Source organism: Anopheles ziemanni, chromosome 3, assembly GCF_943734765.1.
Source record: "Anopheles ziemanni chromosome 3, idAnoZiCoDA_A2_x.2, whole genome shotgun sequence".
Classification (NCBI taxonomy): domain Eukaryota; kingdom Metazoa; phylum Arthropoda; class Insecta; order Diptera; family Culicidae; genus Anopheles; species Anopheles ziemanni.
The window spans coordinates 5406667-5433905 of NC_080706.1; the positions used below are offsets into that span (position 1 = coordinate 5406667).

General features: G+C 44.4%; 3 protein-coding genes across 5 annotated transcripts; 2 read left to right on the forward strand and 1 right to left on the reverse strand.

The window, feature by feature from the left end:
- Nucleotides 1-2677: 2677 nt before the first annotated feature.
- LOC131286645 (signal peptide peptidase-like 3) lies at nt 2678-4958 on the reverse strand. 3 transcript variants are annotated; one of them, XM_058315626.1, is made up of 5 exons: nt 4353-4958; nt 4160-4282; nt 3437-4085; nt 3099-3219; nt 2678-3025 (listed from the first exon to the last, which is right to left on the reverse strand). In XM_058315626.1, exons 1-5 carry the CDS (start codon nt 4657-4659, stop codon nt 2957-2959), a joined length of 1269 nt encoding a protein of 422 aa, XP_058171609.1. In that variant the 5' UTR covers nt 4660-4958; the 3' UTR covers nt 2678-2956. The 3 variants fall into 3 exon arrangements, with proteins under 3 accessions (XP_058171609.1, XP_058171612.1, XP_058171611.1); XM_058315629.1 differs by having other exon boundaries at nt 4160-4285; XM_058315628.1 differs by having other exon boundaries at nt 4160-4297; nt 4350-4958.
- A 1390-nt stretch (nt 4959-6348) lies between these two features.
- Nucleotides 6349-7790, forward strand: LOC131287633 (solute carrier family 25 member 44). The gene has a single exon (XM_058316700.1). It carries the CDS (start codon nt 6405-6407, stop codon nt 7359-7361), a length of 957 nt encoding a protein of 318 aa, XP_058172683.1. The 5' UTR covers nt 6349-6404; the 3' UTR covers nt 7362-7790.
- Nucleotides 7791-17325: 9535 nt separating this feature from the next.
- On the forward strand, nt 17326-18418 carry LOC131289425 (fatty acid hydroxylase domain-containing protein 2-like). Its single transcript, XM_058318677.1, has 4 exons — nt 17326-17395; nt 17473-17648; nt 17713-18170; nt 18247-18418. The coding sequence occupies exons 1-4, from the start codon at nt 17326-17328 to the stop codon at nt 18416-18418; spliced, it is 876 nt and encodes a 291-aa protein (XP_058174660.1).
- The last annotated feature ends 8821 nt before the right edge of the window (nt 18419-27239 follow it).

Consider the following 27239-nt stretch of genomic DNA (forward strand, 5'->3'; position numbering starts at 1 on the left):
GTTCCGTACTTTAGCCTTTTACGTCCTGCAATTGTATTTTTTGTTTTCAAAAGTCTCGATTCTATCATCGATACCCAGCGGGACCACTGCAACTGCTCTATCAAAAGCACCGAAAAACCTACTTTCCAGCGTCTCTTGTCCGTCCAGCTAAGAACCATAATAAAAAAAAAACTCGCCCCATCATAGGGTGAAGCGATAGCGCCGGGATACCGCGATAGGTATCCCACACCCGTTCCCCTTTGCCGATTTTGGGGTTTGTCACTTTGATTATCACATCTGTGCCGGCTACCTCGCGGTTGAGCTTCCGCTGTTTTTTTTTTCGTTTCGAGGCAAATATGTCAACACGATATCCGCGTGGCGATAATAGTTGATATCAGTAGTTCGTGTGCTTGTGGCGCGTAAATTTTACGAGACGGTACCGATTAAAGGATTAACGGCGGAAACGGCACGAATCGTTGGGAAGGTTGCGACACTCGCGTCATATTGGTTGTAAGTATCGTTTTGTTTTTCTTTCTGCCCTCCAGGTGCACAAAAACCATCTACCGACCGCGACGACGAACGAAACACGACCACCCAGTCCAATGGACACTACCGCAGTGCCTAACGCGTCGGCTGTTTGTAGCTCGCTAGTACTCGGAGCGATTTTTACGAATGTCATCTCAAAGGAAAGGTCTTTGTGGTTTTTGAGAGTAAAAACAAGGATAAAGAGAGGCTTTCCCCTTCAAAAGGATCCTCGGAAAAGGATCTGTCAAAAAGCACATCGCATGTTTTGGACCCAAAGTTTATATAAAGGAGAGGTAAGTTCGGCCACAAAAGAAGGTTTTGATGCCTTTGGATAAAATCTAATTTTTAAACGACCCCGGATCAATAATTGTTTCAATCGGCGTGTGAAAATCGTGGTTTCGTCAATCAAATCTTGAAATAAAAAATGAAATGTACAATAGAATTGGCTTCTTTTTCGTAGTCATAATTTGGTATGCAAGAAGTTCTACCATGTCGAGTCCTTGATGAGAATTTCATTTAATCGAGCTTATGTTATCAACCAAACAGTAATAGGTAATGTCAAAAATTGAATTCAAAATGGCTACCATGGCAGTGCTATGGAGTCACCTTCCTAATTTCTGCTTTCTTTTTGATCATCATCAGCTGTCTTGGATGATGATTTGCTATAATCATTACTGGAAAAAACTTTGGTAATGAGGGTTCCATAAAATTATTAAAGAAAAACTGTAAAAACTATTCGAAAATAGGAAAAAATCGGAATGATATTAAATAATTTGTTCCATTATACCCTTTCATTCTCACGCAATATCATTTATGGGTCGTTTCTGAACATCGTCATCAACATGGTTTAAGCAATTTTTCAAAAAAACAACCACGCACACGTTTGTTAAAATTCTTTTCTGGAAAAATTAAAAGTTATATTTCTTTTCACTATTATTAACAGTACTTTTGATTATAGAAAAAAATCTTTATAAAGTATACATTCGAGACAGGCGGAGATAAGAAATTATACAGAAGAAAAAAATTATCACATTATGTATATCGAAGTTCGGTTCTGTTCTCTTGTTCCGCGCACTGAATTCAATAGAACACAAAGCAAGCAATACCACCGGACATTTACGTTAGGAGTAGGATCATTACAATGAAACTGGGAGAGCAAAAAGAAGATGCTATCAATTACTGCTAAACTGATGATACCGGACTTTTTTGTGATTTTCTTCTATTTAGTACACTTGTCAGTAAACCTTATAGTAGATTGCTTCCAGTGTTTACTTTTTCTTTGGGAGCCGATAAACGCAAATCGTTTTTGTTGAAATGTAAAAATGGGAAGCAAATCGTCCTTTTCTGAATCATGATATTTCGCTTCTTTACATAGCATTTTCAAAATCTATTTCGCAACTTAACAATTCTCTTCAGTTAAGTTTAACATGGTCTCGTCGCAAAGTCTCTCGAACTTGGTTCAAGCGGACAATGAAAGCATGTAGCAGATGAAGATGAATATGCTTAAACTTCCTGTCAGTTCGGCTTCCCACTTCGCACGGTACTAAACATAGGACGATCTAATTTTCAAATCAATCTTTTCCGGCATACAATTTTGCTTTCCAAATAATACATAACGTAGAGAGAGAGAGAAAGAGAAAGAGAGAGTATAATTCGGCAATCGAAAAGACAAATATGTTTTAAACTCAATGGAACACAAATGAATCTATCGTTAAACTAAGGCAGTCAACGGAAGCGTGCACTGCATGCCGAAACGTGACTCGAGTGTTGGTATAGACGTTGTGTGTACATATGATGTAAAATGAGTTATAACCTATTTCCTACTAATTCACTTTCACATTCCTACATCCTTGCACATGGGATATATGTTTTTCTCCGTGCATCAGCTCAAATCTGATTGCAATTCAGGGACCATGTGTGTTTTGTTCGGCGCCATTTTGTTCCTGTACTCATTTTTCTTTTACTTTTGCTTGTCACACGCACAGCATACACACAAACAATCTACTAATCGCTAATGCCTAATCACATTCAAATATTTTCGAATTATCTTAAATGATTTCCGGTGCCATATGCTCGCGCCCGCCCGCCTCCCTCTAGGTCTGTTTTCTTAGTAACCTAAACACCCTCGTGACACACCCCCCGGTGATTCCAGGGGTTTCCCTTCCCCCGAGAGATTGAGTGCGTGGAAATTGGTGGCAATCGATCAATGCTGCTGCAGTTCGATTGCGATGAATCTTATGTTCATAGTTTGCATTTGTTCGATCGTGCTCCTATGCGACGTGCCGGATATACCGTCCATATGACATACCGTAGCTAATTGGCGCGGTCGGTTTATTTGCTTGCACTTTTGCTATCTCGTACACTTTGCTACGATCCACTTTCGAGTCTGATCACTTAATACTATCGCGTACCGTTGTCTGTTTGCTTTCCAGTAACAATGTTTCAGTGTGTTTTATACTTCTAACTGCTTCGACGCTTGCTGTATGATGAACGGTTCACTCCACATGCGCCGTAAATCGCCCTGTAGGGGAAAAGAGATGTTGGAAATTGTAACTTGGACATGTTGTTGCTCAGTAGAGTTGCAATGATAGTACCTTTAGATACGCCATCGTAAGCAGAGGTAGCAGTGTAAACGGTACCAAATAGAGTAACGCCGGTTGGGCCGCTTTAAATACTTCTGAACTGACAGTCGCGGTTAACAATCCGAGGAAGTAACTGAAAGAAAGGAATCTCTTATCATTTCTTGTTTTGAGAAACGAGAATTCTAAAGCATAACATTGAAAATGTTCTGCAAAAGTAGGACTAGTTCCTCTGACGATAAACATAAGATGTGTAAAATAAGATACCTTCAATAATTTCTTGAAACAACTCTAGGAAAGTGTTTTCGAAATTTCAGTCGTTTGGAAAATTTACAGAAAAATGTTATTCTTACCCTAGTAAGGAACAATGAAAATAAGTAAGTTTTGATCCGACTCCTCTTGGTGGCGGTACGCCCGTTTCGGCCGTTTGTGTCGATTGAGATTTCTTGTACGCATCGTAGCGTAACACGAAGCAAAGCAACAGGCCGGGCATCACAATATCACCCAGACCGAGCATCGAAAAGTGTCCGCTGTTGTGAATGCTCGGGAACACCAGTTTACCCGGCAGGTTCAGCTTGGGCGGCTCCTTGACGATGCCACCGAGGTTTAGCTTGCGTGCCACAATGCCAACCGGGTTGTCGGCCGGCCGTGTGGCCACCTTCACCATCACGTTTGTGCTGAAGATGTACGAGGAGAAGAAAACCCAGAACACGTCGTAGATGAGCAGACCGGTCAGCAGCAGCGTGGACACTTTCAGGCTCGGTAGCCGCACGAATGCGATAAACGCTACGCACAGCCCCATGCCCATTGCGTCCATTAGTAGCCAGTGGCCCGTCAGCACCCAGATGCACACGATGGAGACGGCAAGGGAGAAGCTGAACAGTTCGGCCGCCGTGAAACGGCCACACACGCCGAACGATATCCGATTACCATCCGTGCAAGGTCGGATGATGTACTGACACATCGGCAGCAGGAGAAATGCCAGGGCAACGGTGGCTATTACTGTAAGGGAACGGATAGAATTGTGGACGTTAATAGGTGACCATCGAGTTGTTGACTGTAGCATTCGAACTTACTCGCTGTGCAGACGGCAAACAACATTTGCATCGAATCGAAGAAGAAAAACATCACCAGTAATGAAACTGATGCGCCAAGGGGCAGACATAGTGCGTGCATCGTGTCCAATGTGGCGAATTTATCTGAAAAAAAAACCACGGGAAACATTTGCATTGCACATTTGTTTGCCAACATCCAAACGGTGCCGCTTACTTTGCTCCTGCTGAACCGGCTCGCCAGTAATGAGATTGTTCATGCTTTCGCTCTGTCGTTTCTTTTCCTTTTCCCGCTGTTCCTGCTCCATGTTGAGACTCCGGAAGCTACCGTACACGATCAGCAGCATCGAGATGAGACATGTCGAAACGCGGGACGAGTCCATTATCGTTCCGTACGCCCACTGATACTCGTGTGTGTCGCCGTCACCGTGCACCAGAATATTGTCGTCCACTAGTTGTCCTGCTGCTGCTGCTGCGGCCGCTGCTGCTGCTTCCTGATGGCCGTTGCCAAATCCTTCCGACATGGCGGTACGGCCGAGCCAGGTAAGAGAGCGGTGGATACGCGGTGATGCGTCGTTTTTATCTACCTCGATAAGTGTGTGCCTGCTGTTGCTTGCTATAGTGCTTGCACTACACAACCGAACAAGAGGTTCCCGAAAACGATTGTCCCCGCGCTACGGCTCTTCCCCGGACGTCCGGTGTGCACACAACCGGATAACGAATAGTTACACGCCTAAATTCATCTTACCGGACGCTTTTTCTACCTCAAATCCGTTAAACTGTGGCAGATGGTTGGTTAGTTTATCTCTACACCTGGTAGATGTGTTATCTATGGAAAAGAGAAGAAAATAACATTGATATGTCAATAGTCATAAAAAAACTTGGAATGTAAACAAATGTAACATGTTTCTTTTTGTCCCACGAAGACGTCTTCGACATAGACTGAATAGTAGAAAACATTACTTGAAGAAATACATTTTATCCTGAAACATGAATCACTTTTATGCTACTTTTTGCATAATTCGTATCGACATCAAAACTTTGCCTGCGAGAGGGCTGAATTCACCAAACAACACTTTTATAGCACACGAACGATTCGTGCCATAAATTGCACGGCGCATGCACAGCCCTGCAGCACCAACATGACAGCTACATATTGCCTTGAAGTGAAAGAGATAGCACCGTCAACACATTTTTTTCTCCTTCGATGTCAGCTGTCATTGATTCGACTAGCGTTTGTGATGTTATTTCATTCGTCTCGAACAAACCTTTTCTCCATCACCCGTGGAGTGTGATACTCGAAAAAAGATTAATTCTACAATAATATTGCAAGTGCGGACACAATATGCAGAACGAAAGGTACGCATCCGCGTCGCAGGGGCTCGATTTAGTGGTCTCGTAAATCTAGCACTCCTGCGACTCGTGGCACCAAACCGTAGAGCATAAGTTGGGCTAAAAAGCAGCTTTCTCGATCCCGTGTGCAATGAAGAGCGCTAGACAATGTGGAAGGTGTAGAAGCAGCATAAAACAAAGGTGCGTTTCAAAACGAACAAGTGCACGATAGGAAAACCATGGTTGGTGAACAGTTAGACTTAGACGAAGGAAAAAGAAACCATCACCATAGTGTGGCGCAAACGCGGGAAAGAGTGAAAGAGAAACGGATTCGCACTCCACCCCACAAGGTGGTGGACGGAACAAACATACATTACATAAACAGTATCCGAGAGAATACTATCTGTGTTCGCGATGATACGGTAGAAATTATGAGCAGATCGAAGTAATCGATGTCACCGTCGAAAGGGAAATGCTACTCATTGCTGGTAAATGCATGACTGATGGTTTCTTTTGTTTTCTCCGTTGTCCACAGGATTCTTACGTCCGCTCGTCGTTTAGACATCCGCCGAGTGCAAGAATCGCATAAACAATAGCGACAAAGGAGTCGTAGAAGGACGGTGAAACCTGTCGCTGCCTTGCACTGCCTTTACAAGGTCAACCACCATCTTAGCGGCGAGGACGGTGAGCTACGGCACACGGCGTTGTTCCCTCACGCAATCCGTGATAATGATGCAAACGCAAAATATTTCACCATACGCCTGGTTCCCGGTGTGACGTCACACCTTGTGCACAAAAATTGAACACACACAAACGCGCAAATATTAGACAGTGATTATCAGTCAGCGATACAGCTGGCCTTTGAAGAGAACCCGGAAGATCATCAGCTGACGCTAGCGTGTGTACTCAAAGAATTTATAATCTCAACCCAGCAACCATGGTGGACGGGAACGCGAGCGGCCCGTTCTTGCGCACGATCGAGTGGGACATGATGGACAAGCGGAAATTCTTCCCCCTTTCGATGCTGAGCTCTTTTTCGGTGCGCTGTGCCCTGTTTCCGCTGACGGTGATCAAAACACAGCTCCAGGTACAGTTCCGGAACGACGTGTACAAGGGCATGATCGATGCGGGTATCAAAATCTACCGTGCCGAGGGTGTGCCGGGTCTGTACCGGGGCTTCTGGATCTCCTCGGTGCAGATCGTGAGCGGGGTGTTTTACATCAGCACGTACGAGGGCGTCCGGCACGTGCTCGGCCAGTACGGTGCAAACCAGCGCATGAAATCGCTCGTCGCCGGCGGTTGTGCGTCGCTCGTCGGCCAGACCATCATCGTACCGTTCGACGTCATCTCCCAGCACGCGATGGTGCTCGGGATGGGCGCCCACGGAGGCGCCGTCAATCCGCTTGGCATCAACTTCGACAAGAGCAGCAGCCGGTTACGGATAACGCGCGATATTGCGCGGGAAATAATGCGCCGTGATGGAGTACGCGGGTTCTACCGGGGTTACACCGCCAGCCTGATGGCGTACGTGCCCAACTCGGCCATGTGGTGGGCCTTTTATCACCTCTACCAGGACGAGCTGTTGAAGATCGTACCGCCGTGGGTGTCACACCTTTTCGTGCAGTGCGTGGCCGGCAGCTTCGGGGGATTCACGACCACCATCATCACTAACCCGCTCGACATCGTCCGGGCACGGTTACAGGTGCAGCGGCTCGACTCGATGAGTGTCGCTTTCCGTGAGCTGTGGCACGAGGAGCACTTCCACATGTTCTTCAAGGGGCTGACGGCACGGTTGGTCCAGTCGGCCGCATTTTCCTTCAGTATCATCCTCGGGTACGAAACCATCAAGCGGGTTTCGGTCAACGAGCAGTACCGGCACATGATTAGATGGTAACGCGTCGGCGGCGTTAGGCGTGCACGCTCATTTCTAGCAACGTAAGGATCGATTTTGTACAGCATAAAACGCTATAAGCATCACTAGCAGCATAGCAAACGTTCATTCTTTCGTAGTCGTTACACCATTGTGAGTGTGTGTATATCTCACCAGGGATTTGTAGCCGTAAGGAACATAAAGTTATAGCCAAGGATAGAAGGGAATTGTTCGACTAGACGTGCAGCTTAGTTTGGCCGTTCCAGCAAACTGTGAGCAGTGGTACAATAAGAGAAAAAGAAACAATAACAGCACTGAGTAGAGGCTGACTGTGCATAGCTAAAGATAGGTTTAATCGATGTGCAATAGATTGCGTAATGTAAGCTGTCAAACAGCGTAGGGCATATAGAAACCTGAAATTATGTGTGTTTCAAGAAAAGCTACGTTTTACAACGGACCAGAAATAGTAACACCTCCCGAACTTAATTTGAAACGTGAGAACCATAACATTTCTTTAACCTTTCATTACATTTTTTTTATTCAATTAACCACGAAAACATACAGAGCAACCTTATGAAGAAATTGTTATCACTTTGTAATTTACAGTAAACTTCAATAATATATTTGCAAGACGAGTTTTCAACGTTCCATCAAAGTGGTGGAAAAGTTAGGTCGAAACAATCAAATTTACATCCATTGTTGAATAGCGGAAAGCACATTCACGAAGAAACGCTACACGTAAACCAAAAAACAAAAAAAACATGCTAGTTGTAATAAACTAAACCAGTTGCATACCGTTACCTCCTTATATTATGTTGCTAATTGACTTACTGAAGAAAAGTAACTACCACTTGTTGCTGATAAGTGTTAACATATTTGCCAACTTGTAAAGTTGTACACAATAAATAACTTAAGTTTAGACTTATTTTATGAACTACTTTAGTGTGTATTGTAAGTCACATTATATTGGCGAGATATTATTAACAGCGGATTCTTTCGGCTATAGTTCCCTAATTCAATATTATATTTATTTCAATTTTGATGCTTACACTTCCGACCGATTAGCATCGATTTCCTGTGGTCGACTGATGAATTATCAGCACATATACAGGTTAATCAGACGGTAGAAACGTAATGAACAGATTGGGAAAGGTTTATGCTAGTGAAAGCCCTTCATTTGTTAAACGTTAGAAAGCAAGCAATAGACACGAGACCAACCGTAGGCCGCGTAGCAGAAATCGAAGAAATTATATAGGACACACTTAAAAGCGCCCCATCCAAAGCAAGTTCGCGACTGTTTCGTTGTAATTATTTATGTTAAAGCGTAGGAGATGTTCAGTTTCTCCCACGTCATTGGACGTTCGTACAAGAAACGCCGCCAGCGACGGAGTGGTTAAATGTAGCAAAAATAAAAACTCGAGGAAAACGCTGGTGTAAAGTGTAGAGCCGTAAAAACTCGTTGCGTTACCATCTCTCTCCCCGCTACTGTTTGTGGCAGTGATGAAAGAAAAATGGGCACAACAATAGGAAAAACAAAACAGCAACTAAGTACAAACTCTTCTTTCGTTGTGGCTGTTGCAACTGCATCGTTGAAAAGATTCATTCTTGTAGCATTGTTGTTTTCTTCGCCACCGTTAAGAAATGCGATTCTTAGGCTTTGGCTCCTATTCCCTCCTGCGCTCTCTATGTTAACGTTTGCCCATATCCATCCATTCCGTCCATCGATGATGAAAACATTCGGACTTGTTCGGGATCCATTTACTAGCGTTTAATTGCCGGTGGAGATCTGCAATTGAATCTCGAAATCAGGCGCCCATTCGCAAACTCACCGCAGCCCCCCCTGCTTCCCCCGTAGCAGCAGTAAAACAATCTGTGGGCAGCGAAAAGTCCGCACCTCTTGCACAAAACAAAAGCCTCACGAAATGACGAAAGGCGGACGGTTTTATGAGCAGGGCAAGATTGTACTTTCAGAACCTTCAAAAAAAGGGCACGCCAACGAGTAGGGCGTGCAACAACACAGAATGCAACCCGTTGGGTTAAGGGAAAACCTACCGAAGATTAGCGGGAAATGGATCAACCTTAAACCGCCACCACCACACCACCCATTCTCCCATCCGTTTTGAGGGAGGAAAAATCTAAACCATTTCTCACGCGCCAACGTTCCCGTTTCGGTTCGTGTTGCTGCTACCGCTCGTGTCACCGATGGAAGATTGGGTCACGGGGCCACCCCACTATAAGACGGCGACACGACACGGGAAAGGGCCCAATTTTATGCTGGTTGATTAGGATGGAACAAAAACAAAACCAGAGCACCAGAAATGGATTGTTCATCATTGTTCGAGGGCAACGGGTGCTCTTGCTTGCTAGGGAGTGGCCTACAGTCCAATGACTGGCACTCGGCATGTATCTGTGGCCATGGATCGGGATAGCAACGAAAAGAACATGAAAAATATCCCAAAGTCTAGCCGTTGGGGGAATCTGAACTTAAACAAAAATGTTAACCAGTTTTTCATGAGGAGAAATAAGATTTGTTTAGAAACATGCAATGAATAAAGTTTGGCAGGCAAAAAGAAGTTATTTAAAAGTTTGTGTTCTGCTGATGGAAGAAATAAGGATTTCAGTAACACAACAGCGGTATCTTCAGGTTAGAATTTTTGTTCACATAATACATCAAAGATGGCCTTTCTTGCAGACGTAACGTAACGTAACGTAACGAAGGCATCAACAATATTGCCCATTGACCCCGTCAGCATGTTTTGATCTTTAGAATGGTACTAATCGCTCAGTCGATCGCCCTTTCTTGGCGGGGTCTTTACCAATCAGCGCGGTCCATTTACGATCTGCTTAGATACAGCGGCTAGCGTTTCGTACAGCACCAACATTAAAATGGCTACCCCAGCATCAACGCACTACAAACCCGTTAAATGACCATTAAAAATTCGCACGCAAACCCCCCGGTCGGATTGATGCCGGTGGTCGGGAAAATAGGAAAAACGGATTGGACCGGCCACCAGAGCGAATGGTGCCTGTTGCTGCAATCCAAGAGATGAATAGCCTTAAACACACAAATACAATGCTGCCCCTGGTCACGGTGGAGATCTGTTTTCCACCCGTCTCTCTACGTCTTCCCTTTGGCTACTTTACTCTCCGATACACTCTGTTTTATTGGTATGGAATCTGTGCCAAACCTGTGCAGGTTTGTTTATCCAGCTTCTCTGCTCTTCACTCTGGTTCCCACAATGGCCCTCCGCTGGGAAATGCTGCAATGGAAAACTGCCACACACTCATAAACACACACAACGGTGGCGGCAACATCATCATCATGATCAACAGAATACCCCCTCTCCCAGAAAGAATGGAAGTGTGATGGCGGGAAAAATGATGACCCCACCACGCAAACTGCGTGCACCTCCCCCTTCCTTCAATGGTGAAACAATAGAATTCGGCTCTTCTTTTACGATGCCATTTGCAGCCCGAGACGGAAGGAATGAACGCGATTGGGGTATAATATGACGGATTGAACACGTTGGTTAAGATGTTTTACTACAAAACCCGGCAACAAGCAGTAGTAGTAGTAGTAAACTAGCTACCATCTCGCACGTCGAACAACTTTGGCCATTTTCCGAGTGGCTGACTGAGGAAACAACGCCAAGCAAAAGGTAGATTGAGCACAGTGCCACTTTAAAGTTATGACTGACGAAACACAATGCGGTTCCCTTGCGATGTTGAGGAAATCCAGCGGCCGGGTATGACATAGTTCGGGCTTTTCCTTCGCCATCCATCCGCCACAATGGGGGGAGATATGTCGAAAAGGTGGCACAAGAAGAACAGGCGACGAAGCGAAAAACCAATCGGGAAAAAGGTCAGAGAAAAGCTTGTGCGAACGAGGAAAACCTATCTGCTGGTCTGGTTGATTGACTTTTCGTTTTTCTTCTCTTCGAGCAAGAGCGACGGATTGCCTCACCGTGGTTGCGTTTAAGTGTCCAGGTACGACACACTAAGGCAACAATAGCTACTCTACTGCCGGAGATCAATTCGACCCTTCCCGAACATGTATAGCCAATCGGACTGCGGATTTGAATGTGGTGTTAAAATAGGAATCGATAATTAAATTCGATGACATAGTTTTATGTTTCATTTCAATAGGTGTTGAATTTCATCTTTAATATTTTTGGGTCATTATGGGATGCCATTATCCTACGATGAGAAATTATTAGCAAAAATTGTAAATAATGTTGGAAATATTAACAAAAAAATATATTATGAAATTTAGTTTAAAATTTAGAAATAATAAATCAAATCCTAAATTATTTCAAATTTTAAAACCTAAAACCAAACAATTAATCTCATTTCTCTCATGTGAGATGCATGTTTCAAAATCGGAAAATAATTTGGTTGTAAACACCAGCCCCTTTCATCATGCCATGTGCTTTTGAGGTGCTTACAATGGCTCCATTTTTCAACCATAATCTAAATTATTTTGGATCACGTCCTTCCACGTTTACAGATCATTTCCTCGTGTACTGGTTGGCTGCGCATACTTTACCTCGGTGCCTGGTTAAATACGACTGTGTTCGAAGCATAACGGTAACAATGCTCCACGACATTATGTCACGTTTATTATGCTGCATGGCACCAACGTTTCAGGCACCATTTAACGCATCGCTGCAAGCCCCCAGGCCATTCGTCAAACTTTCGGGCGGGCGTCGATGCCAACACCTGTCGACAATTGTGGTTTCGTTGTTCTTCAATCCCATTTCACACCCGAGAAAATTAGTCATGTTCGCGTTCGATGATGATTGATATAATTGTAGTGAAAATAAACGACCGGAAAAAAATCCTTCCGTATATTTTTAAACTACCCTCCCCCTTTCCGTCGATGAACAACGTTTGAATGGAATTGAAGTCCATCAACCGCGATGGCGCGGATACAAAAACAGGTGGAAAATTTCTCTTACACGAGAATGACATAAACGATCGTTGAGAGGAGGCAAAGTGTGTCGGTTTCAAGTGGGAAGTGGAAACTCCTAACACATCGTTTGCACGATTCGCGAGGAAAGAAATAACGGCGGGACTTTTCTTTCTATTTCTTACCACCGACCGGAGGGTTATGTATGGCAACTTCCCGGCGTACGCGTGCACGTAATATGATGCCGGTGATGCTTACCGTTGGTGTCGACCAAAAATGGATCCAAATTTCAAATTCTTCTTCCCCATTTGCGGCGAATAGTGTTTCCTGAGCCACCAGCCTTTTCCGGTTCGCTTATGTCATCGACACACATTATTTGCACACACACACAGACAAACGGATGCTATTGATCGCTAGATTCGACCCGGGATATGGAGGGCACGATGTAATCCACCATAAACCCAGTTAAGCTCCTAATGCCAGGAAATAAAGTGGAACTGATTTTTCTGCCATTCTTCCGTGTGCCATAATTAGGTCACCTACGACAAACATTAGCAACAAAGACACTCCGACACAACTGAAAAGCTATTGTCGTTATGCAAATGCTGCTAATTGGATATTTTATGCTACCATGAACCGGCACGGGCAAAGTTTGGGGATGGAAAAGCGATTGCGGGGCAAAAGTGCCTCAAAGCAATGCGTGCACTTGTGATGATCATCAGTGAACCCACTTTGTTGCAAATTCGTTCCGAACGAGCACTGGGTGACGGAAGAGCGAATCGTATCTTCCGCTTGGATCGCGCTGGACTAACCCCGGTGGAGTGTCCACCAGCCTTGCCAACCTTGCCCTTTTGTGGGGACCCACATTAACCCTGATCATCTGACGGAGTCCCACCATTTTGTTTTGCATTTGAACAAAAGCTGTTTGCGCCCTCGAAACATAAAGTCAGTCCAAACGGCCTGCTTAGACCTTAAGGAATATTAAACATGCTGTCCTAAATTATTTGGCTCAGTGCAGAATATAGGTCTGCTCACAATAATAATTTTTAAGACTTTTTATCTGAAACACAAATTTGAAGGATGTTAACTCTCCGTTTGTCAACTTCATTTTCCATTCTAAAAGTATAGAAATAATGCGCATAATGGGCAACATGGATTTGTTGACCTTTATCGCCCCTAAACATTTGGTTATTTATGGTGAAATGAATGTTCACTTATCCATGAACACATCAATCCTGTCTTTATGCTCCGCTTCAGGACAACAGACAAATCTTAAAACAACATTCGATTTTGAAAAGCCCCTTTCAAGAGACGGGAAAAAATTACCACACCACAGCAACGCTCCTCTCTCTCTCTCCCTCAAAAGGAGCAGTTAGAGGAAACCAACGACCAGACCGGCGTGTGAAAAGTGACCACCACTCGGGGTAACCAGTTCGAAATTAAACTGAATCCGGTCGCGCGCTGGTCGCGAGTCTGGCCCATGACGCCTTGTCTCCTCCCCTACTAGTAGCAGGTTGGGCACGAACTTTCTCTTTCATCGCAATCATGTCCGTCTGATCTTGCCTCTACTGTGCAAAAGCAGCCCCTCGATTAATTTCCATTGGGGCCCGCCGCTCGAACCAGTCCGCTTCCGCGGGCTTCGGAACCGTAACCGGAAGCAAAACCCGATGAGTGAAATGAACAGCGCGCTGACATAGTGTATATGTAGTCGTGCCGCCCCCCCGTACCCTTCCGTTCCTTCTCCGCAGGATGCTTGTTTGCCATTTCACGGTTCACGCGTGTCGGAAAGTGAAGTTGTATCTGCTCCAGTTTATGTTAAACAAATTTCAGCCTGTCGTGGAATCGCTAAAGGAGCAACGAAAACTCGTACTGGCAAAACAAACGAAATTAAAAGCATTAAATCCCAATACTACACCACGTCTTTTATTGTATTTTGTTGAAAAAAAACCGAAACAACAACATGAGTACGAATACAAATTGAAATGCAAAAGTACGTATGTACCAGCTCTTGGGCTACATAACGCGCGACGACGCTTGTGACATAAGAGGCTTGTCCCGGAGTAGCTCCGGTGTTCAGTAAGGATTTTAAAATGCCTCTGCCTTACGGTCGGGGCCGCTGTAAAGCCTGAACAACTCGAACGGAAAACGGCAAGAGAAAAAAAAACAACTATCGATCTTTCACATTCGAACTGGACCGAACTTAACTCCACGCGGTACGGCATATCATGGTTTCCCGCGGAATCGTTTAGCAAAATGGGGAAATGACTACCCGGCTAAAAAACCACCATCCACACGAGGAGCACATGAGGTCCATCATCGGGTCGACGGCACACGGAAAACGTGATACCTTTTTCACCCCCCCCCCCCAGCGCGAGGCGGTGAACCCGGGAGAAATGTGATCGAATTTCACCACCACCACCAGACCTCACGAATAGTATTCGATCCGTTGAGGACCGTCGGGGATCGGGTTGAAGGGAAGCGAGCCCACTAAATGTCCCATCTTGCCAGCGTTCCACACCAAATGGAATGGGAATCGACATGACGGGCCACCGTTCACCTACTACCCTCCCTCTCTTTGCCTTCCTTCGTGGCGGTCAGACAACGAACCAAAACCTCCTTTTAAACCCAACTGCTTCTGGGCGATAGGGCATATGAGAAGTCCTCTCCCCCCAACACGGACTTTTAGACGGGGGGGGTCAATGCGAGGGGCGCAGCGTATGTTTCGCCCCCCGGCGGTAGACGGAAATGATTGTCAAAATATGTGGAGCATAAGTTGCATAATGCGAGGAGCGGCGGAAAATGCGCCATGAAGAAATGGAAAGAAAAACAAAACAAAAACCGTGCGCCTACAATACGGACGAACGAAGCTAATATTCGCGTGGCGTACGGTTGTGTATGTTGCCAGTCCTAACACCGGAAACGTCTGGTGGTGGAAAAACGGTGGTTGCCTCAATGAAATGAGGATCAATGGATTGAGCTTTTCCTTGTAGTGGGAGGCTATTTGTTTTGCTTCTGTCTGCCATCATAACAGCGGAGATATATATGAGCTTAGTTATAAAAAATACTTGCTCCTCATGGTTACATACACGACGTCCAACAAGAAATTTAATTTGCCAACAAATCCGTAAACCAAGCAACAGCTTCTTTATTTATTCACCTTGAACACTATCCGATTGCGTTTGCGCAAAGCAAACATTTTCATATTCGCAACTTCTGGAGGGCAAAGGTTCGAATCGCAATCGAATAATAGAATCAGTAAATAGTTGTTGTGCATTTTTAATCACTATTGACTGATTCGAAAAACTTTAAGGCGGCGCAGGGTTCCAACAAAACATATTACTCAAAGTTAAAACCATATATTAATGCACTTAGAAGTAAGATTCCATAATGACTAGAGAGAAAAAAAAACAAATTCAATAAAAAAGTTAAGAGTGATGCTAGATAGAAAAACATTCATTACCTTTATCTACAACGTTTGTAAAAATATTTAAATTCCATTTCGCATTCACAACTGTATAACGTTTTCACCTTATCTGTATATCTTGTGTTTTATTTGTTAATCTAAACATTACTCTGCGCAATAATATTGTTAAAAGAAAAAGGGAAAATGGAAGGCAAAATTATACTTTGCAGACTTGCAGCCTTATTTTCTCTGCGAAGAAACTGATCGCTGGGCAGTTAGGTTGCTCCCGTAAAGACTTCAAATCGTACCCAATTATGAAACAAATTCATGTCTGCGAACTTAAAATTTTAAGCCATTTGAACAAACTTATAAACTTAAATGACACTTTCGCGATCGGTTAGTGTTTGTATGGGAACAAAACTGAACTAAATGGTTTCATAGGGTTCCCAGTCACTGCGACGCGTAACCTAATCCACTCCGAGGGTTCCAACCAACCAACATTACTTTCGCTATCCGTACCAACCCATCGCAGGGCGCAGTCCCTTCCCGGCCACTAACAATCGAAAGGGCCACTACGCGAACCGATTTGACAGTGATTGATTGTGAGCGTGGCAATAAATGCTGCCAGATTTATCCACCCAGCCAGCCCCCTCCCTTCCCACTGCCCCGTGTGCCTGACCCGGCGCTGGTCAAGCAAAATCAAAACATTCGTACGTACGGTGGTGGACGCCAACGGAATTGGAACGGATGAAAATGCAAATCGGTTACGTTACGCTTTCCGGCCGCAGCTAGTAGTGTCCACTGGGGGCCATTCAAGACGAGGGTTGGTCCACTGTCCGAAACGCAAAACGTTACCGGTGGTTGCCACTTTCGGTCTCACTTTCGCTAGCGGAAAAGAAAAGTATTTCAATGCTCCGGAAGCATATTTTAAACACATATGAGTGACTTGCTACAATGTTATTTTTGAAACAAGATAAAGTAGATATAATGATATGAAGACAAGGGAAGAGAGCATAGGAAGTCAATCATAAATCGAGTATTAAACTATAACACACACTTTTATTTAAATTGAGCTAGATTGTAACTAGATACAAAAAAAGGTAGCCAATTACGAACGTGCTTATTCCGTTTTTTTACATAAAATAATGTTTTACAGTAACATAAAATAATGTTTTACCCTTTCACCAAATGTAAGGTGGTTGAGAGAGAAAAGCAAAGAAAGAACGCTAGGGCGATGCACAATTCTTCCTTTTGCTTCTATTTAGAGCAGTTTTTAATGCGTTTGTTTGGGTACAGACGAAACCCTCGAATCATGCAAGCGTTTTTGCTCCCCCGGGGGAAGGGCTAAGGTTTCTTATCTTATCGCTGCTGCGAGTGGCTTAGTCGCGGGGAATAATTCAAGTGGAAGTTAATACCAATAAAACCGGACCCAAACGTAGCGCGTATCAACTCGGTTCAGTGAGAGGAAAAGCAAAGTAACAACATACTGACACCAGAACACGCGGAATATGATGAGCCCGTAAAGTGTAGGTCCATCAGTGCTTAGTTGTACGCGCTTGGCAAAGCATCGTCCTTTGCTACAGAGGTGTTGAAAACTAGAACCAGGCTAGCAGGTACGTCAAAGGAGTGTTATATAGGGTGTACTACAGATTGAAGTGTCCCAAGGTGGCCCCGGGATGGAGTTGAACGTCAGTGAGAGCAGCGGCTACCTGCAACAGCGATGGGACGATTTCTTGGACGTCGTCGGTAAGTCGCGAATTGGGCGACGCGATTTGGATCAGTTGGCTTAAGTTTGACTCTTCCTTCGTCGCACCTCTCATTAGGGGACGATCCTGAGATGCTGTACGTTTGGGGCCTATCGATTTACGTCCACAGCCTCTACTGGGTTTTGGGATCGTTCTTCGTGTTCATGGATCTCTTCCAGTGGCCCGCTCGGCTACGGAAGTACAAGAATCAACCGGGAATCAATGAACCCCTCAAGTGGTCGGACCTTCGCAAGGTAAGTCTATAGGAATTGCTAAAACCGATCCGCACATCACCGTTAAAACTCGCGTGCCTCGTAGATCATTCGTACGGTGCTGATAAACCAGCTTCTACTGAGCGTTCCAATAACGCTGTTCGGCTTCCGTGCCTTGGTGGCCAGCGGAACACCGATGGAAGTACGCACCCTCCCAACGCTGTACGAGCTGGTGCGTGATCTGGCCATAGCGGCCGCCGGCTGGGAGCTTGGGTTCTACTATAGCCACCGATTGCTTCACTCCAAGCACCTCTACCGGTTGATCCACAAGCAGCACCACGAGTTCACGGCACCGGTCGCCTGGGCGGCCATCTACGCGCATCCGATCGAGCACGTGTTCGGCAATCTGCTTCCCCCGCTGCTGGGGCCCCAGCTGATGCGCAGCCACGTCCTGACCACCGCGATCTGGCTGACGTTCGTCATACAGGACACGATCACCGGCCATTCCGGGTATCATGTGCCGTTCCTCAGCAGCAACGAGGCGCACGACTACCATCACATGAAGTGAGTATCGGACCTGGACCTGGACCTGGGCGGAAAACCCATCAGCAACCTCAAATTTTCCACCATTTTCCAACAGATTCAACCAGTGCTACGGTGTGTTCGGTTGGCTCGATTGGCTACACGGTACCGACTCACAGTTCCGGTCGTCCCGATTCTACCAGCGCCACCAGATGTTGCTGAGCAGCAAATCGGCTCGCGAAGTGGTGCCGGACGACAAGAAACAGCACCACAAGAAGAAGATGAAGTAGTGTAGCAAAGTGGAAATATACGTTTAGTTAAATATTTCCCTTTTTCCTGATGCCATATTTTTATAATCCACACACGAGGGCTTTTAAAATAGCACGCTCTTTCCTTATCTGTCCTATTATCATGGATTATCGATGAGTATCGGAATCGTTTGCTTCATTCCATTTGTTATCGGACATCGTTAGGCTGATTCTGCAATTCATTGAAAACATCAAATTTAAATCTATTTTGAAGGTTTTCTGTAGTAAAAGTGTTTAATAATCTGATTAAAGGTTTAAAACAGTATCCGATCAAGTCTCTTTTAAAGAGAAACAAAACTCGTCGCTAAACAAAAAGAATTGAGATGGTCTCCTTATACTTCCAACTGTGGAATGTTTACGGAAGTCGTTAACGATTTTCGTCAAGCATAAACCCTGTGGTTTAATGCAAACAGTCTATAATTTTCCTCAACCTCTAGGATCCAAAATCCTTTCCTTTCAGGGAATTTGTTAAGTATATTGCAACCCACATACCTGTCACGGAACTGAAGGAAAACTTCATCTACCTGATACTTTTTCCCTCCCACACCTACGCTGGCTGCGTAAGCCTCTTTTAATTAATACATTCAATATCGCTCCACGTGCCACCAATTGGCCGATTCCAATACGATCACATCGTTACGGGCGGGAAGGGAGGCTCCCTTTCCAATAGTAAATGCCCCAAAGGTGCCACTCTCCGGTGCATTTAAATCCGGCGATGCAGATGCGAGCAGTTGCATGCACTTCCGACCACCGCCATTCCCCAAAACCCCCGGAAAAGATTTTCGCAAGGGGGCGGGCGGGACCGGTTTGTTCCGATGAACGAAAAAGTGCACTTTTCTATTTTGTTTACCACGTATTCCACTGGGCGGCATCATCATTTACGCCCCTAGCCTCCCCCCCACTAACTGGCCGATTGAAAAATGATTCAGATTTTATTACACACCCAACACAGCGTGTGTTCGGCCCCTCGGGCGTTCCGTATGACTTTCCATTTTCCAACCCGATGGGGGACCGCGATGATGGTGGTGGAAAACGGCGCCACGTACAGCATGCGTTAATTTGCATTGCAAAGAAATGCACACCGGAGAAAGACATAGGAGGAAGCGTGGCCATGTACCGAACTGGAAAACTGGAGGATGGTAATGAGTGTGTGCGGGTAAGTAAGCCTCACTCGGCGTTCACTTTTCCTATAAGTGTGGGCGTTAATGGGGGTGAATTAAGTAGGAAATGTTTTGTGCACTCTTTCTCCCAACAGCGTACATAAAAATTCTTCTTAAGTTTAATGAGCTTATTACTTATCATAGAAAAATACCTAACGAATGAAAGTGAATCATTTTGCTAACATTATGGTTAATGATGGATGGAACTTTCATTTTTTATTCGCACATAAAACCAACCTACCATACGGAACTTATACTTAATTTAGTTATTTAAATTCCCCATCTTTCACCATCGATCGTTGAGATAGAAAGTGAACATATCGTAATGGATTGAAACTGATTGTGTGTAACATCATAATATTCAAATAATCACGAATTTCGTTTTGCGTAAATATCATACAAAAAATTAGAAAAAAAACCATAAAGAGAGAGAAACCAAAATTCGCACGGATGATGCTTTTCTTTTCACCGCCAGACCTTGAAAACGCAACCCCAAAAGTGATCGTTGAGTACAAGATCTGTGTCAATCGGTTCGGGCTTAGAGATAACCCCATTCGGCCTGCCGTGGACAATAATAAAAAAACGGTCAAAATAGGAATTCTCCGATGCTTACCATTGGTCGCCGAAAAAACTGGTTCCTATTGACCGGCGATCGACTGTCTCGTCCCGTGCTGCCGTCTCCGAAGCAGCATAATTCAGGTCCGCAGGTCAGTTCACGCTCTTACAGTTGTTGATCGTCGCAGGCCAGCTGATGATCGTTTGGCTGGAAGGCTGGATGGCTTCGGGACCTTTTCCGATCGGGGTGAAGCAGTTCGCAAAAATGGGGAACTATTTTATGATGTCTAGGATTGTGGTTCCTTTTTACTTTTAACACACCGTGTTCGCCGGCCTCAACTCCAACCTTCGCCACAATGAAACTGTTCCGCTGGGAACTTTTAAGCCAAACACTATTTACTAGCGCCGGTGTACACTTCTAACACTGCTCGGGAAGCCTTAGTACATTTCTAATTACCTATACCTTCACACACTAACACAGGGTAGTAGATTAACGAAGCTTAAGGTTACTTAAAATTTCGCGTGGTTCACTTTATTTAAATGCATCGACGAAACCGGGGGGCCTGGGCCCACTATTTCTATCGTTCCTTTGCACCACACACCACTAAACAAACTCGCGTCATCACTCGCGCACACGGCGTACGGATAATGGGCTCCACCGTACCGATGTCAATTCGCGCTGATCCAGCTGATTGGGTAATAATCGAAGCAAAATGGTGTTTCTTCTGACTTGACGATTCGTTTTGTTTGCAGAAGGAAGGGCTGGGTGGGGATGAAGGAACCCGCTACGAAAGCTGTTTTATATTGCGATCGGTTCCGACAACCTCATTCATAGGAAAACTGCGTACAGCAAAGAAAACAGTTTTTTCGCGGAATACATGTTTTCTATCTTCCATTCCCATGTTTTTTAAAGTATTCAGCAAAGATCGTGAATGAATTAAAACGTCTCCGGGGCAAACATGTCGGCAGTTCTAATTGTGGTACAATTAAACTCACAAAGCAAACATCAACAACCCTGCCACAGCAAGCAGCTTTCGGGGGTTGCTGTTTCGTGAGGATTACTATTCGAGCAATTAGTACACGGGGCTTAAGGATTGCGGTGGGAGAAGCGGGGGGCACAAACTTTGGCCAATTTGTTTGCCCTACTACCCTCCCCCGATGTTCAATGGAACTTCCACGAATAGCACGACGGTTGGCGTTGAATTTACTCCACCATTCACGGCTCGACATGAATGACGAACGTTCGTCTGGCGTTTCTTCTCCGTGAGAAGGCAAGGATCGAGCGAATATGAAGTCGCCCGTCAAGGCATACTAGTTTCGCGGTTGCACAAAAGCCTACCATCTACCAGAGAGTAGTCGATGCCGTTGTCGTGGATTTTTTTCTTTTTCCAGTGTTGCCTTTCTCTCGCCATGCTGTGAGGCTTATGCTCTCGTAAAACTGGTCGTCGTTGTTTCTGTGCAACATTAAAGATCAACAGTGTTCGTGCGGGTCAGTCGGTTGCTTCCCACGCGCTCGAAAAGGCATACAAAAAAGTATCCCAGCTCGCCCACCCCATTCCGATGCTGGAAAATATACATAACACGGAAGCGTGCTTAAGCTCGCTGGAAACATTACCACTCAAAACCCTACCAGGCGCAACAACAACCTCGGCAAAACAATATTGGAAGCACCAGTAAAGCAGCTTAATGACCTCGTCAGTTGCTTCGCTGTTTCATTTGTTTATATTTTTCACTCGAGCAACGTCTCACAATACTGTCGAACACCCTTGAAGGGATTCTTTCATCAACGTAGCACCGAGGAAAAGAAGTCGTCGATAATTCGTCGGTTACTGTGACCTTTTCTTCGGTTACATTACGAGCAAACGAAAAAACAATTTGACTACCTTACATGGGAGAAAACTTTCACAAGCAGTATATTTAGTAAAGTATTGCACAAACATGCTGCCTTGCCTGCTACTATCCAAAGTATATCTAATAGAGATCTAAACCCGGAATGTAATAACGTTGGACACCGTGGTTTGGTACGCGTTCGAAGGAAAACCCATCCGCGATGGTGATCGGCGAACACACTGTTGTGAGTGTTACTTTTTACACGACTTTTTCTTCCTCCATTCGGTTTTCTGGGCCAGCGCCGCTTTCATCAGCTAGGCAGTTTTCTTTTCGCTCGTTACCACCTTCTTCTGCCTTCCTTTCGCTTCCAAAACAGCCCACACACACAACACACACACACACACGTTGCTGTTCACGCACACACACAGGTAAACGGAACTGCTAGGCACCCCCCAGGGGGTGCCAATGCTCCAAATTGCTTCCCTATTCCGTTGGAAAATGCAAGGCAGGATTGGTGATATGCAGTCGTCTTAACCGAAAAACGTTCTTCTATGTGCCTTTGGCGAGAACATTGAACTGGCCATAGCTTCATGTGTACACCATGTTTACATTTAACACAAATTAACGAACACCTTCGAAATTGATGCTTTTTGACAGCTTCCGTGGTAAAGATGTCGTTTCCCCTAAATACTAAATGCATTGCCAGGTATACCGATCGATCTAGTGGCCAATATTATTCAGTAGCGTGCACTGTGTGCATCGGGAAATTGTAAACAACACTGCACCCACATTGCAAATTAAAACATTTCACCCAGCCACTTCTACCAGGTATCGGCAATGGAACTCTCGTCTTCTTCTTGGCGTAACGACCTCTTGGTCATGCCTACCCACCCGTTAAGGGCTTACGAGACTTGTTTCCCTGTTGTACGTAGATAGTCAGTCCTCTCGTACAGGAGAGGGTCCGGTCTCGGTTGGGATTCGAACCCACGCCGTCGAGGTGGTGAGCCCCGGCGCTCATGGGCCGATTTTCTAACCAGCGCTACCGCTCGGCTGTCGCGGACCCCCCCCCTGGAACTCTCGTGCATCGCGCGAATTACACTTGCGCACTGTCTCTAGTGAATAATGCCTTCGAATCATTATTGTTTCTTCTGCGAAACAATACAGCAGCGCCAGTCCCATTTGTTTGCTTGAAGGACCAGCTGTCATACGCAATGCAAACAAAAAAGGAAAGGAAACAACGGATCGTGCCAGGGAAAAGCGAAACAACACACGCATTTACATCCATACTAATGTAGGTACACTCGGTAAATCATCCATTTTTATGCACTGGGGAAAACATCGTAGGGTCCTAATATGCTGTATTACTTGCAAAGCCAAATTTGTCCCGCATACACCCTCAACTCACTTTACTGCACCGAATTGCCTTTTCTTTTCACCGAGGATTCGAAGGATTCGTATTTTCAACGCACCGCAGCAGAGACACGTCTGTATCGTCTCAGCGCTCAAACACCAAACACGACTGGTTTAGTGTAGTAAAGGGAGCTGTAACTGTATAACTAGCTACTGTAGCTAGGTATGGATAATAAAAATACTAACTAGTTACTCTAAATATTACCAAGCAGGTACTTTCGTTACTAATATATTGCTTAATATTTCGAAAATTCACAATATTTGGTTTCCTAAAACATCGTTTGCCCATCAAACATATACTCCGATAAACTATTTTTCATATACTGCATCATTATTGCCGATGAACCTATGCGTCGAGACGTTAGCTACAATTTACCCAGGGTACCTATGAGTCGAGTAGATAGCTACATTTTACCCAGAGTAACTGGCCGTCGTTGTTTCCGCTGGTTGCAGTGCCTAAAATTGCCAAATCTCGCATAACTTGTTAATTTCTGAACCGATTTTCACAATTGACCCCTCAAATGAAAGGTCTTGTGAAGACAAACATCTTGATACAACAAAGATTCCACCTCAAATCGAAGTTTATGAAATAAACTTTTGAATGGGACGAAGGTACAGATACCTTGGTTCGTATTTTCTGCTGAAATAACAAATTTGGTAATAACTTCATGATCGCTTAACCGATTTGCACATGTGACCCCTCAAATGAAAGGTCTTTTCAAAATAAACAACTTTGTAGAACATTGGATCCATCCATACTTTCTAGTTTTTGAGAAAACTAATTGTGTGGAAAAGAGACAGCACTCTACCGGGAACAAGGTGAATAAACTACGATAACTAAAAAGCCAAAATCTGCCAATTTTTTAATAACTATTGATTCTTTCAACCGATTTGATGATGATGATAAGTCTTACCGCTTACCCCTACATAGGTTTGATAGGGACGAAAGTATCTTACGATATTAAATATAAATCATCATATGAGAGGAGGCATTGGGGCATTTGCTGGCAAAGCCTGTACTTGACATCAGCTATAATTATGGTACAAGCAAAACCCATCTACATTTGAATGTCCGGTTACACGTTTCAAGTAGTTTCATCAAAGTCGAAATAAATTTGTAAATTTCCCTTTAGAAACAACATTTCTTAAAAATGTTAAAGCCTTCAGTGAAATTCATTTATTTTTTCTAATATTCCGTAACATTTCGTTGTATAACATTAAACTGTTGCCCAAGCTACTTCTTAAATATCAAGTATAACATCCAATAATTATGGAATACAAACTCTCTACAATGTAAATTTTTGAAAAATACTTCTTCTTGGCGTAACGACATTTTTGGTCACGCCTGCCCCATGAAGGGCTTACAAGACTTTTTTCCTTTGAGTACGTGGAATGTCAGTTCTCTCGTACCCCAAAATACTTACCTGTTGTAATTGAAACATCAAAGCATGATTCTTTCATTAGCTTGTGAATACAAAATAAAGCCGCCATCTACATCTTTACTAATCACTTTATTTTCTTCAACTATCTTTCCTTTCAATAAATATTTACAATAATATCCACGTCACTGTTATCCGCAAGGAAGTTACTGTAACAAAGTTTCCAATTACAATAAACTGATTTCACGAGCTTACTAACTCACAACAACATACCATGTTATCTGCCTGTTTCCACTAGATTCAGAGAAGAGAACAAAAAAAAAACACCCAATACAAACAGATACAATTTTCTTATAAAAAATAAACAAGTCATCACTAGTCTTTCCATGCTGTTTTCCTCTATGTTCGTTTTTCCTACGTCGTCGCTACTGCTTTGAAAAACGGTCCTGACAGGTTTGCCCTATGTCTTACTGTTTTTTTTTTTCTTTTTATTTCAAACGCAATCAAATACTATATTACTGCACAAACCACCATTGGGTTCGTCCTGTGAAATACGGATCACCTTCTGCTGCCAGCTTAATCTTTGTTTTGCTGCATTTAGTTTCTATCCTGCATGAGTTCCTTGGGGAGGGCGATGCAAATATATGGGATCAATACCTCGACGTACGGTCTTGTGCAGCTAATTTAGTTTGTGAGTTGATTTTAATGTTTATATTTTATATTCATCAAGGCAGAAACAAAATGTATCCAGACGCCAACCGAGCCAAGATATCTTCGTTCAGACTAGTAGCGATATCTGATCGGTTGAACAAATTCTATACAATTTCCTATGCGAACGCTCTAGTAACCATAGTACAAGAGGCAAGATGAAAATAGTGCTTACAGTGAAAGCCACCCACGACTGTGCCATGGCTTCGAGGGATAAAAAAAAGGGAAAAATCAAGCAAAAACGTGACCACTGCTAAAGCATGCGCATGTGGCGAAGAAAAAAATAGATGGAAAATGAAGTGAATAAATAAACGTTCTTTTGAAGCAAAGATACACTTTCAATAGGGCGCGATACGATCCTGTTAAAGAAACGCCCCGGCGTCCGAGTGCGAATGCCCAGTGTCCCCCCAAGTGAAACGCACACACCCTATGATGCTAACTAGGATCCATTTAAAACTATAGACTCAACGAAAAAGGGACCACAGCAGAGATTCCTGGCGGAGGGTGCAATGATTGTCCACCTAGTCCTGCCAATTCGAGGTGTACTCATTGGACAAATATCGTTATAATACTTCTGTAATTGCTTCGCCGCCGGAAGTGGAATTCGCTACTTGGTTCCCTTTTCGGTTTCGTCTTCATCTAGAACCTTATGTATCGGCTGGCTCATGCACACCTCATAGGTAACTGCACAGCTACTTCAACAGTAAAGTTCAATTTGGGAAATTCCGTCGCCTAACGGAACAAACCTAAGGCCGTACGATGAACATGTACCGGGTGGGGTGTCGGTGAGGTACTCCCAGAGGGTCGAACCTCGAATGAGGACGCTTCTGATTGCCAGAGGATGGGTGGACAGAATGAGGGATAGCAATAAATTAAGTGTTGGTGGTATGGTAATACACGTTCGTTTGGTTTCGTACTGCTTAGCTCAGAAACAGGGGGATGTCGCGATAATAGTAACCAATAGGTAATGACAATAATGATAATAATAATAATCGTAGCAATAATAATAATGTTCGCAATAAGTTAAGAGGCAATCTTGTTAGTGTTTGAATACTAGCGCGTCGAGCGATGGAGGACTTGATGAAGATGATAACGATGAGGTTACGGAGGAGTGCTAGAATGTGTCTTCGAGCTGGCCACGCCAGAACGAATGGGGTGCACTAGGGTTAGTTTGCTTTCAAGATTATCCCCTCCCCGTCCCTCTATTAAGATCCACTTTTGCAGGTGGCCTACTTTGTTGACCTACTTGTTGATCCCTTTCGGTTCAATGATCTCCACGGAGATGGAATACACGATCTCCAGAAGCCCTAACCTAATACTTCTCCGAGTGAGTGATCAACTTCCTGGCATGTTTTTTTGCATATGATATGTGTCCAGGTAACAGGGTTTCTTTACATGTAACGCCTTAGGATTGAGGATGACTTTCGGTTGAAATGAAGGATTCGAGGGGGAGGGGGCTGGGGGATTTGGAATAGGAGTAGCTGTCCCCGATGATGATGTGCTCCGTCGAGATGATCGGTGATCGTGTGCTCCGTGCGTCGTCGTCATGTTCGTTGTTAGTTGTCGATCGGTCAAACGTGGAGCGGTTTTACTCTGGTATCATGGTGAGCATTTGCATTGGTGTCGAGTGTGCCAACACATTACCCACCGATGCGTCTTGCGCAGACTGATTCTTAGTGTCCGGAGAAAGGATTGCCTGCAGTGTTCCGGTTTTGCCAGTGCGTGCCGATGTAGTGGAAGTGTGCCGTTTGATTGTGAAAT

Bases quoted from the DNA above. Each gene is read 5' to 3' on its own strand.
- LOC131287633 (XM_058316700.1), top strand. From the start codon at position 6,405: ATGGTGGACGGGAACGCGAGCGGCCCGTTCTTGCGCACGATCGAGTGG.
- LOC131289425 (XM_058318677.1), top strand. From the start codon at position 17,326: ATGGAGTTGAACGTCAGTGAGAGCAGCGGCTACCTGCAACAGCGATGG. The intron at 17,649-17,712 runs GTAAGTCTATAG...CGTGCCTCGTAG, and splicing joins AGTGGTCGGACCTTCGCAAG to ATCATTCGTACGGTGCTGAT. The intron at 18,171-18,246 runs GTGAGTATCGGA...ATTTTCCAACAG, and splicing joins CACGACTACCATCACATGAA to ATTCAACCAGTGCTACGGTG.
- LOC131286645 (XM_058315628.1), bottom strand. From the start codon at position 4,659: ATGTCGGAAGGATTTGGCAACGGCCATCAGGAAGCAGCAGCAGCGGCC. The intron at 4,298-4,349 runs AGCGGCACCGTT...AAATGTTTCCCG, and splicing joins GGTTCAGCAGGAGCAAAGTA to TGGTTTTTTTTTCAGATAAA. The intron at 3,026-3,098 runs GTACTATCATTG...TTTCCCCTACAG, and splicing joins TTACGATGGCGTATCTAAAG to GGCGATTTACGGCGCATGTG.